The sequence below is a fragment of the Aricia agestis genome, chromosome 1 (genome assembly GCF_905147365.1).
Source record: "Aricia agestis chromosome 1, ilAriAges1.1, whole genome shotgun sequence".
NCBI lineage: Eukaryota > Metazoa > Arthropoda > Insecta > Lepidoptera > Lycaenidae > Aricia > Aricia agestis.
This window is the reverse complement of record NC_056406.1, coordinates 24,753,238-24,766,221: the sequence shown is the minus strand read 5'-3', so window position 1 is coordinate 24,766,221 and position 12,984 is coordinate 24,753,238. Positions and strand designations below refer to the sequence as shown.

At 39.2% G+C, this 12,984-nt stretch overlaps 1 protein-coding gene across 1 annotated transcript; it reads right to left on the bottom strand.

Annotated features, from left to right (window-relative positions):
* Positions 1-3,493: 3,493 nt before the first annotated feature.
* LOC121729826 (transcription factor glial cells missing 2-like) lies at positions 3,494-9,368 on the bottom strand. The gene is made up of 4 exons (XM_042118501.1): positions 9,264-9,368; positions 4,832-5,148; positions 4,349-4,687; positions 3,494-4,155 (listed from the first exon to the last, which is right to left on the bottom strand). The coding sequence occupies exons 1-4, from the start codon at positions 9,272-9,274 to the stop codon at positions 3,494-3,496; spliced, it is 1,329 nt and encodes a 442-aa protein (XP_041974435.1). The 5' UTR covers positions 9,275-9,368.
* Between the last annotated feature and the right edge of the window lie 3,616 nt (positions 9,369-12,984).

Genomic DNA, 12,984 nt, shown 5'->3' with positions numbered 1-12,984 from the left:
AGTAGGGCAAAACCAGAGGTAGATCAAATATTGGGAACGGCCGTAAGATAACTAACATATGATTTTTGAGGATTAAGGTTGAGTCGAGTGGTGAGAATTTTGAAGAAACGACTAAGAATACGGATGTTAGGATCCAGTCACACAGCGTTTTGGTCGAAGTATTACTGCCTGTAAATAGTTGTACTAAAGCTGGATTATCATAGCTCGAGACAGCTCCCTGTGTGGCTGAACCCTATTATCGTAACGATGATATTCTCTTAACGAAACTCTTCGGACAGTACATCGTGTATTATCAATAGCTGAATTCAAGTAGTACAAAAGTTGTAATCATATTTAATTTATTGCATACCTATCTCATGAAATCTGTCTTTGATATTAGGCGAGGGGAATAAAACGTCACAGAATGCTTTAATTTATGTCCATCAAGGAATAGTGAGTTTAAATTTCGTAAAAATAAGAAAGTATCACAACGGTTCCCCCTATCGGTCTTCCGTGACGTCAAAAGACATGGAATGCTAATATTAACAATATTTTATATTATTATTACAATTATTAATAATGTTAACGATTGTCACACGACTTATATCATTTTACCATTTAACATATTTCGATATTTACTAAAATTAATATTAACATGTATGTAACATTGTTTTAAAACGAAACTAACAGATATATCATAGTTCAACATATTTATAATCACAATTATTTCACTCGTTTCGATTATTTTTACAATCGAAAAGTGGAGTGGTGTCCCACTTCTGTTATCCCACTTGTCCCACGCGTGGTATCGACGTGCATTTAACAGTGGGACTATTTATCGTCTCTGTCTATATCGACTTCGTCGCCCGCTTGTCCGTCTGTATAGACTATCTATATGTAGAGGTTTATTAGTCTTTACTCGAATTAATCAATTGAGCAGTGATTATTTTATCAGTACAAATTCATTTAGTCATCAAAATGTTTTATTTTTCATATTATTTTATTCTATTCCTATACAATATATGTGACAGTTTACCTAGAAACGGAAATCTTGCATATATAACATTATTGTGCAATACATAATATAATTATTGTAAACCGTATATCATGTTTCTCAGGGAAACTGCAAAGCTATGTGAATACACAGATTGTTATATTACGTTTTTATTATGATTGAATTTCTATGATAAATGATAAAATACGATATTCTATAATTTGGATAGCACAAAGTCAATATTCGCTATAACTATTGGATTAGTTCGACCATAGATATTGTTGTATTTAGTGTACGAAGAGTATACACCTTCTATGTGTCTGATACGACTCTAGGTAGCGCTTTCGTGGAGTTTGTCTTTAATCTTGTCCTAAGTCATAGTGATAACGCAGTGATCGTCTCCAACACTAATGTACGGTTACGAATCATGGAGAAACTTGTATACAATGACCTATCGCTCTTCTCTTTCTTCCTCGCTGTGATGATGCTGTTTCATTTTCTTAGTTACGCAATGGAACGAGAGTATTATCCTAGTATGCGGTTGAAAGAGGCAAGCGATACTCAATTCATCAAAACGCGAAGAAATTCGCCGCAGGGTGTAAGGGAGACGGTCGCTAGAGCTCCGGTTTACTCTTTCAGTCCAAGCTGAATGACGCTTAAACAAACGATCTCGCTTCAATTTTTACTCCTAATTATACTTTGTCACTATAGATGTAGGTTTGTCAAATTAAAAGTTCGAATTTCGCAGTCTTCTAGAATTTTGTCGATCGAAGCACACTCTTGCGTCCGTTTTACTCACCGGACGAACCTTGAAAATAAAGACGTGTCTGTATCGTTCTAAGCCTCGTCGTCGTCACAGATCAGACGAGGAATCGTCGATATTTTAAAGGTTCGTCCATTTTTGCTCGCTTGGGACGTGTTCCGGTGCGGCCCTAGACCCTGCACTGTGATAATAATTCTGCGAAGGGGTTATACCGCCGCACGACCGGAACGCGCAGCAAGCCGAGCGCTACATTCGCTGATAGAAGCGCAAATAGTGTTTTAATGAGGGCATGCTTCGTGTTCAAATTTGTTCGTGGCCTTATTTGAAGTTGAAGACTTCGCCGTAAAGTAGATACGAGAGCCGGCTCGTCGGAATGTTCGAGGCTCGCTGTGATAGTGCGCTGTGCTCTCCTCGCTCCGCTCCCACGTTGGCAGCATTGATCTAGCGAATAGGGCCTATTATTAAGTGCGTAAATCACGAAAATTGTTCTAGTTCGTAAGTCCGTGTAAGTTGTTGCGGGCCGATATTAGTCGTGGTCGGATAGCTTGCGATGTTTCGCCGAATGTTCGCTAAAGGAGTGAGCACACTGAGACGGGCCGTGCTGGGGCTCAGCGTGCCGGGGCTCATAGCAAAAATCTGCCTCCATACAATTTGTATGGAAGCGGATGCGCGTATCGCACACTGTGTAGAGGCGCAGCGGATTTCCGCTTCCATACAAATTGTATGGAGGCGGATTTTTGTGATGAGCCCCAGCACGCTGAGCCCCGGCACGGCCCGTCTCAGTGTGCTCACTCCTTAAAAGGTGTAGTGCTCCGGTGCGAGTCGAGTCTCGCAGCTGCACGTTAAACGGAGTATCGGTTCGACTGCCTCTACAATAGATGGCGCCGTACATCCGTATAATCTGTGTTACGAGTCGCTGGGACTCGCTCCGGGGCACGTGTTGGCTGTAAAGATACCGCATGGTTGTTTATAATTGAGTAGGTCGCGTAAACGTTAGAGGAGCATATTGTTACTGTAAATAAATTGTTATAGTCGCCGAAATCACATAACGGATAGTTTATAAAGCATGCGTGGAGTTGAGCTGTCGGCAGGTATTGCGCTGGACGCAAGGTTTAACTGATGTCTGTGACTAGGTATCGTCTACTCGCATTAATGATTTAACATTATCAAGTTAAACGGTGCTTATGTTATGATTCAATTATATGGAGCCGATTTTGTTTTTCTTAAAAGAGAACGTGTTAGAATTATTTATCAATTGAAATAAAGATGGCGCTGCTCTTACAAAAAAATGTGCCCCTAACAAAACTAACGATATTTTTTATAACTTTAATCGCGAAATATAATTATTATGTTTTACTGCAACAAATTAAGTAATTATTAATGGGAGCAGATGATATTTCAGGTCACAAGTTGGAGTGTTAGATTTGCGATTTCAAGTGCATCATAAATATTATGTAACAGTGTGATTCGCTTTATGGACTATTTTGTAGTGACCAATTTTGTCTCTAGTAAATATAAATTGACAATTTTAATGTAATTTTTATATACAATAAATAAAAATGATTTTGTAATTCAGTTTTTTATTTGTCATAGAACCTGTTGTAGCTCGATAACAAACGTTCAAACCTATCCTAGTTCCTACCTTATACATATCGGATGGTAATACAAAAGAGATAATAATAGAGAAACAATCTTTATTTATCTTAATTATAATAACGTTTATTTACAATTTACATTTGACTATCAACAACTCAATATTATAACAGCGCGCCGAAGGCGTCCTCGGGGCTCTGCTGGACACTATAGTACTGCTTGCAGTCGCTCATGGTCTGCGGGAAGCCGCAGTCCGCGTATCCCCAGCCCTGCGCGTCGACGTCGGTCTGGGCGCAGTCCTGGTACCGCTGGTAGTACCTGTGGTCCGGCGCGGCGGCCGGGGAGGGGTCGCGCATCTCGCTCGGGTAGTACTGCGCCTCCTCGGGGTAGTAGCCCTGCGCCGCGAACGTCTGCTGCCCGTACGCGTCCGCCTGGTGGTAGCCGCTCCCCAGCAGCTCGGGGGACGCGGTGGCACTCGACTCCGACTCGGCCGGCGCCCGCTGCCACTCGTACCAGTACGACTCCTCGGGTCGGGAGTTCTCGCAGCTCAGCTCCGCGAAGGTCGGCTGGGAGTCCATCGTGCTCTCCTCCCCGGGGAAGTCCAGCCGGATGGGCTGGTCGAGCTGGAATATCTCCTCCGGGTGGAAGATGTCGTCGCCGGGCAGCGCGGGGTCGTAGAGGGGGGTGGGGTTGGCGGGCTGCGGGGGCGGCGGATAGGCGTAGTCGAGTTCGGTGGGCGTCCACGCGGGCGCTGGGTACGCCTCCATCGCCTGCGGGTCGCGCCACCGGCACGTGCATTCGAACGGCCCGCAGGTGCAGGTTAGACCTGGAATAGAAGAAACGTGTTAGCACTCGATGGATAAAACAGATCTTCGCTGTCTCATTTCATTTCAATAAGTCGCAGTCCGCAGAGATGATAGATTAATGTTTTGTTATTTGGTAAACATTGGACTGTTAAGAAGTTTTTAAACATCGTTATTTTTGGCATGTACAACAACATAATGCTACGAAATATTTACCTCTTTGGTTATCGTGTATGAGCGGCGGCGGTTGGACGTGTACGTTGAATTTCTGTGATATTTGTCTGTCGGGCTTCGCTTGCAGCATCTTTTCGTCTAAGGTCGTCTCTCTCGCTAGGAGCAGAGCCAGGCCTCGGACTCTCTTCCCCGCTCCGAGAGATCTTCGCACTTCGCTAGCTCCTTTCGCTTCCGGCCTCGGGTGGTCGTGGGAGCCCTTGGCCTGGAAGAATATGGCCTGGTCCGTGTGCCGCCAGAAGTGTGTGACGGGGTAGCCGCAATGGCCTCTGCACGGTTGGACCTCGAGTCTGCCTTTACACGGTCGATTTGGACATGGTTTACCTGCAGAAAAGTATAACAATAGGTAAGTTTCGATAGTAGACAGAAGATTAATAATAAAGTGATAACGATGATGTATGTACACTGCATTACTAAAAGCTTATGGTAGCTAATGTAAAAATGTTCTTCAAGAAAATAGTTCTTTACCTTGCTGCTTTTTTCTGGCTTTATCACATATCGCCGGCCTCAAATGCACCCTGGAGCCGTCGGGTAAGCGACACCGGAGGGAGCATATCAGCACTCCTAGGCAGCTCTTCTTGAGGATCAGGGCGTTGTGGTTGTTGGTGTTCCTCATGGCCCAGCCGGAGGCGTGTCGGCGGGCCTCCTCGCAGGCGGGCGGGTAGACGCGGCGCACGTGGCCGTCGCACCACTCGCCGAACTGGTCGAAGCTGGTTATCCGGGGCACCGTCGCGTCGTTGATGTCCCACTCGGCCGGCCCGTCTGACATGTCCGCGCGACGGGTTCTGGGGGTGATACACTTAGTAGAGATATGGGATATCGTTGTTATCTTTATTTGCCTAAGTTCTAGAAACTTTACAATATCTGTAGACACAGCTGCTAATGCGTGAACAAGGCCGTGTCGGAATGACGTCATAAAACCAGGTCTACAGATATTTTGACCGGATTCTATAGGATCGGTAGTTAGGTACGTAGAACGACAGATATGAAATGCTGTGCAAAATTTGTGAAGTATCTTGGAAATAGAAAAACTAACTTTAACACTAACCCGTCGATCGTGGAAAAACGAGACACAATAGAATTTCTATTGTGTCTCGGTCACCGGTGAACTTATGGGGCTTGATGAATTAAGCCTCAGTCAACAAATCTGACTAACTAAGCCAAAAAATATGCCGGTAATACACCTGCAGAGTGCAGCTCTTCTAATGTTGCGAGTGTCTATGGGCGACGGTAGTTGCCTTTGATCAGGTGACCCGTTTGCTCGTATTTGCCCCCGTATTTTATAAATAAAAATTAACACAATTCTTTATAAAGTAACTGTCTTGAACTCATGAGTAGATAGGTATCTTTATATCGCCCTAAAAACCTTTTCCTGTATCGGAATTTGATGATATTCATACCAGATACAAACGTTAGAGCATGTTAGAATGAGTTACGTTAAGAAAGCTCCCCCTCGTATTCCATTAAGCCAATTGCCGTCTTCGGGGGCTCGCTTAATTGGATAAACTGCTTTGTGGAAGATACGGACCGCTTCTGAACTTTTTTACGATTTTAACTGAGAATTGTAACTGGCAAATAAGATTACCTACTATAGGTTTTGCAATTAGTCAATAAGATTAGCGGAAGAGTTATCTACTTAAAATTATTACTTACTACGAATTTTGATTTAAGTAGGTAATTATGTAAATATGTACCTAGTTATAACAGGTTATATAATATAGACTCGGTTAAATTCAACAAATACCTACAACAAGAGTTATCAGACAGTCGCAAAGCTCAAAGGCTAGATTATATTTTATTTAACGATGCTAAGCCCTTTGCCTGTAAGTAAGTATAATAATAAATAAATAATAAGGTAGGAATTTGGTCGACGATCTTCTTAATAATTATATAGGTAACAGCTAAGTTGAGCCAATAGGAATAAAATGAAATAAAAAATTGTTTTATTTCTGTTTTCCCCACAGGACAGGTTGTGTGGGGATCCAACAATCACATGTAAAATAATTTTTGGTAAGTAAATAAAATATTTCTGAATTAATTTTAAACAAAATTTATGTTTTCAGGATTTAGATTTTTTTAATATTATGTTATAGCGATTAACGGTATCTTTGTAGTCTTAATAATTGTTAGATATAACAATTATTAAGACTAGGTACGCTTCAAGCAAGAGATTTTATATCTGTTTAAAACACATTTCCTTCTTTTCTTATTCACTTAAACTCCTTTAAATTAAGGAAAGAAAACAACCGCACCAAAGGTAAAAATGTAAGATTTTTAAAATGAAGCCCATGATTTGGTACCTACCTACACATAACACAATCTACTATAACCCTTTTAAAAGGACGATGTACTCGTTTAAATATAATAGGTAGGTAATGCTCATGATTTAGTAGAAAATACCAATAATAAGTTGTTCATTGTAACACCATCAAGTGCAACTAGCGGCGTAAACTTACTATTGTGTTAATTGACCTTCCCTAACGCCTCAACCCTCCGCTCCGGAATTAATTTAAATTGAATACGTTTGTGTGTCTGTACAGCCCCGTCATTTTCGTTTCCATCATTAATCATAACTGGCAAGGGCGTCGCCAAGGGGGGGCAGGGAGGGGCAACTGCCCCCCCCCCCCGAAATTCTAAAAAAGTTGCCAAATATAATGCAAACAACGACCACTATAATATTAAAATCTGGTAATAGATGTAAGGCTCGTAGTACAAGTGAAAAGCTTCATGTGCTGTCGACTTTACCTACAATTCATACCTACTTTTTTCATTTATAGAGAATGAGAAAAGTATGAATTGTAGTAGGTAAAGTCAACTTGCCCCCCCTGCGCCATCGGCTGGCGACGCCCTTGATAACTGGTACACGATTTTGTAGTGTTATTATTAATATATTTCTATTCTTGCTCTATTAGATTTATTAACTTTGGTTTTACATTAGTATAGTATCTGCCTGGGTAATAATAATAATAATACTCCCCACACCGGTTTCGGTGACGGCGGCCGGTTTCATTGAAACCAGACCAGGTACGCAGCAGTAATTTTATAGCGCCCAAGTGTGTGCGCAGTACACAAGAGCACTCTCTATCCCTTTACTCTCATAACCCAGTGGGACGGAAGACCGACACGACCGGTGAGAGATCAGGCGCAGGACCGACTTTTTACATGCCCATCCGACGCATGGACCATCTTACTTGTCAGACAATCAGGTGATAAGCCTGCATTGTCCTAACCAAACTTGGAAATAACATGTTTCCAACGCGGGATTCGAACCCACGACCTCCGGAGTCTACTTCTAACCACTAGACCACGGAGGCGTTACCTGCCTGGGTAACCGTAGTGGGTAACGGTTGATAGTTCACACAGTAATATGTAACTGTACTATTTAGGTAAATAGGAGTATTATTAAAAAATACACACAATTCTTTTCAATATTATAATTATTATTAGAGAGTCATTAAATATGTAGGGTGCAGGCGTAGATTTAAATGGTACGATCATACGATTTAAATCTTTGGATAACGATCATATAGTACGATCATACTATTTAAAACATGGGAGAGCCATGCTTCGGCACGAATGGGCCGGCTCGACCGAAGAAATACCACGTTCTCACAGAAAACCGGCGTGAAACAGCGCTTGCGCTGTGTTTCGCCGAGTGAGTGAGTTTACCGGAGGCCCAATCCCCTACCCCATTCCCTTCCCTACCCTCCCCTATTCCCTTCCCTTCCCTAAACTCCCCTATTAGCCTATTCCCTCTTAAAAGGCCGGCAACGCACCTGCAGCTCTTCTGATGCTGCGAGTGTCCATGGGCGACGGAAGTTGCTTTCCATCAGGTGACCCGTTTGCTCGTTTGCCCCCTTATTTCATAAAAAAATTATTAAGGAATGCAGTAAAAGGTAGAGCCTAAGTTGGTGATACCTAGTTATGTAGATCATACTTATAAATAAGAACTTATAAAAAATATAGGAATAGTAAGACATTTTTAATGTATGAAATAAGGAAAAGACGTTTTCATTTCCATTTAAAATTATTATTTCGCAAAACAAACTATGCTTAGTTATTAAGCTTTTATCACTTACGAATTTTGATTTTTGTCCAAATTTTTTTCTCGACGTTTCTGTTCGACGAAATACTTAAATTTAAATATTTAGATATTACTATAATATCTATTATATTATCTCTGCACCCTCTATGAGCTTATTTCAAAACTAAGTAGTTTTAATTTTTTTGTACTACTTACTTTTAATCTGGCTCTTTCTAACTTAAGTAGTTAATTAAATTATTTTTTATTCTGTGAATTAGGATTACCTAAATTGTTTAGTTGTTGTTATCACATTGTGAATATGTTCTAGCTTTCCATCATAATATCATAATATTTACTCATTAAATATTATATTTTTTTCACAAAATTTTTCCTAGTGAAATGTAGAGGCTGCGCTTGGCTAAAGAGTGAATGACGAACATAATATTAAGTAGATACCAATAATGATAAGGGTTAGATAGTAAACAAAGTATATTATCCAAAACAATGTAAATCGTTGAATAATTAAAAGGAGAAGATCAATACTGTCTCTACATTTCATAATCAATCTCAAAATTAGTAGACTGTTTTGTTTGGTTTCACTTAATTTTTGACTCTGTACTTTTGCATAACTTTCTTGATAAATAAATCTAGTTTTTAATTACTTTTAGAATTATGTCTACATACCTAGCTACCGAATAAGTACTGATAATTTTGACTGTTGCTTACTATAGACTAGTAGGTATAGTAATAACTAATAAGATAACAGTCAATATATTTTACCTGACTCAGATATTGCCTATATTTTCTTATTAACTAAAAAATTAAGACCTAATATAAAAATTTAATCAAAATAAGTAAGTACAGGTAGGTACTTACAGGATCACCATCTCCGAAAGCGGGCGACACTAGCACGTCTCCACAACACAAAACACTGCACAACAACAATTATAATCCTGTATCGTTGTTTATACACCGAAGGCTCATACCTCACTGACTTTAACAACAAAAATAAACACGGGGATGATTTGTCCCGCTGCAGGGTTAAGGTGGGGGGTTAGCCCGCCAATCCCGTAACGGGGGCTTCCCAGACCCCGCCTCCATAAATGAATCGACCAATCGCGTGCGGGTCTGCTGTAGCCAATCAAAGATGAGCGATTACAACTTTACATTTTCAGCGAATTCATGATGCGATTTCAGTGACATATAACGGGATAATATGTATGTAAGTATCGATTTTGAAAGTCGGTTTGAGGTTGAACATGACTCCATAATTAGAATACCAAATAAGAATTTGCATGCTATAAGCTATTAGTGAAAAGTGTGCTCATGGAAAGACAATCAAAATTCATAACTAACATCAAAATGTACCACTTTTGAAGCAAATATTTCAAATATTTCTTTATGAATATGAATATAAAATATTTTACTCAACTATAGCACAGATAATATGAGCGAGGAAAATTGTAGAGCCGATAGCACCCGATAGTAGAGAGCTACATTATTTACTATTTAGGTAGACCACCTACGTATTTTGTGTGACTAGTTCGACAGCACTAAGACACTTTTAATGATTCTTAACTTAACTTAAAGTTAATTTAATGAAGATTTTGGTATAAGCTCCATATTAGGTATGTTATCTGTTTCATTAGTTATTGAAAAATGTCTCTGAGAGCGACGCGATGGTATCCCCGTGGTAACTTAAGTTAGGTTCAAAATTTAATTTCCCCATTATATTCGGTCAGCAAACTTAGTGATTAATTATTCACCTTTGCTTACAACTCCTACCTATATAATGATTTATGATCAGCTATACAAGCTAGGTACTTTTGTGATTATGGAAACAAAAAAATGTATAGACTTAGAAAGACGTGGGAGAGCCATGCTTCGGCACGAAAGGGCCGGCGTGAAACAGCGCTTGCGCTGTGTTTCGCCGAGTGAGTGAGTTTACCGGAGGCCCAATCCCCTAACCCCTACCCTATTCCCTTCTCTGTCCTCCCCTATTCCCTTCCCTTCCCTCTCCTATTACCCTATTCCCTCTTAAAAGGCCGGCAACGCACTTGCAGCTCTTCTGATGCTGCGAGTGTCCATGGGCGACGGATGTTGCTTTCCATCAGGTGACCCGTTTGCTCGTTTGCCCCCTTATTTCATTAAAAAAAAAGACCTTCCTCTGTCGAAGACTATACAATTTTTCGTTAGTTTTATTACAATAATAAGTAGGTATACCAACTTATTATTTAGTATCTTCCGATCATAATAACATCACTTTCATCGTTGATAATTCCAAACCAATAGATATAAAAACGCTTCAAGTACTAACAAAGTCACAATTACTATTGCAAAACTCAAATTACTACACTTATACTAAACTAACGTTTCTGTAGCTACCTACTTACCTATTTCCATCGTGCAGTTTTCAATTGAGTGGGGTGAGAGATGCGGGCCGCCATGGGACTGTTGCGCAACTCACGCGCACACGACGAAACCGTTTATGGCATTTTTTTTGCTTTATAAAGAGGTTTCTTTCTTTTGTTCTATAATCACATTATATTATTATTATAAAAGCCACAGTAGCACAGAATACATAAATTAGTTGACAGTAGTGAAGGAATTTTGATAAACGCAGATGTGTTCATATAAGCCGGTTAGTATATTATATATACTATATGTTTTCTACGATACCTACAGTTTAGAAGTAATTATTATTTATCCAATTATGAAGAAAGATGTAGACATTTCCACTTTTTACCATTGAAACTTAGACGAAATATAACTGATCTTTCCTACTTAGTTAAAATTATCAATAGTAACATTGACAGCACATATTTGTTAGAGAAATTAAATTTTAGTATCCCCACCAAGTATTTTAGAAATTTCGTTCCAATAGATGTACCTACCTTTAATACTTACTAGCCCAAGCTAGTTCTCAACTTAATGAGTTTTTAAAAATAAATCCTTCCTTTGACATATTTTCTACTAAGCCTTATAAGATTAGACGGTCGGTAACTAGCTCGTTTTTTCAAAGCTGATAATTTGTCACTAAACTAGAATCTAGATACTAATCCAGTTTAGTTTTTAACTAGTGATAAGTGTAGACTAAGTTTATTAACATTATACATACTCACACGAATATCGACTACCTTTTTATTAAATTGCTTAAACCATGATTAGTGAACGCAATGTGAAAAAATAATATATATATATATATACAAGGTGTAACAAAAATAAGTGATAATACTTTAGGGTGGGTATGTGTTCCTTATAGAGAGTTCACTGAGAAAGTAGCAGCGCTGAAAGACCAAATTTTTTTTTCACTTTTGTATGGGGAAACTCGTGACGCTCGGGCCCTTGCCCATACAAAAGTGAAAAAAAAATTTGGTCCTTCAGTGCTGCTACTTTCACAGTGAACTCTCTATAAGGAACACGTACACACCCTAAAGTATTATCACTTGTTTTTGTTACACATTGTATATGTATGTATGTACGTGTATGTGTATATGTGTATGTATATATATAAAAAAAAATAAGTTTTTTCTCTGTTACTTTTTGTGCACTTACATTTTTGAACTATTTGCGAAAACTTTTAAATGGCTTATAGTTACTATTTAGTCAAGTTAATTTATGATAATAGCTGTAAGTTTTCCGAAGAAATAAAAAAAAAAATACAAACAGAAAATGCAGACTAAACAAACTTCAGATCCGTATTTGCAATCAAGGAACAAGAAGTTGCATATCATGCGAAGGAAAAATAAGACACGATAACACATATAGGTAATATTTGATCAATAAGTAAGATAGCTGCTTTATTATATTTATGTAATTTACTTATATTAGTTTCCTTTAATCAAGGAAAATAAATTGTAAACAATTCGGCAAATTAACAGCTTCCGCCGTAGTGGGGGGACGCAAGTTGTTCATGTGCGAGAAAATTAGTGAGGGCTGGGCGTCAGCGAACACATTATACTTACTTTATAGTTAGTATAGTACTGTGCTTCCTTGCAAATATGAAGCAAAGTACTTATCTAATGCCTTAGCAAAAAAAACAACCAATTTAATCGTTGTCTCTAGCGTAACACTAGGTACCCAGCCTACCAGTGTACCGCTAGAGACTAAGATTAAACTTAGGATAGCTTTTCAGGTCAAATAAGACAGGCCTTTATGCTCTTATCCCGAGCGTGCCAAAAATATTGCCAGCGGACTGCGGAGCATCATGAAGAAATTTCAATGCTATATAGAGTGTAAAGAAACTAAGTGATAATACTTTATGGTGTGTACATTATGTTCCTTGTAGGGAGCTCACTGTGAAAGTAGCAGCGCTGAAAGACCAATTTTGTTTTTCACATTTGTATTAGAAAGCGCTCCAGCGTCACGACTCACGTGATTTCCCACACAAAAGTGAAAAAAAAGTTGGTGTTTCAGCGCTGCTTCTTTCACAGTGAACTCTCTACAAGGAACATAATATACACACCCTAAAGTATTATCACTCAGTTTTGTCACACCCTGTAGATATAGTCACCTGCAACACAATAGACATATCATTCTGTCTACTCTGCCTGCAATGTATTAATTGTATTATTCTTACGTAACAACATTTTAATCT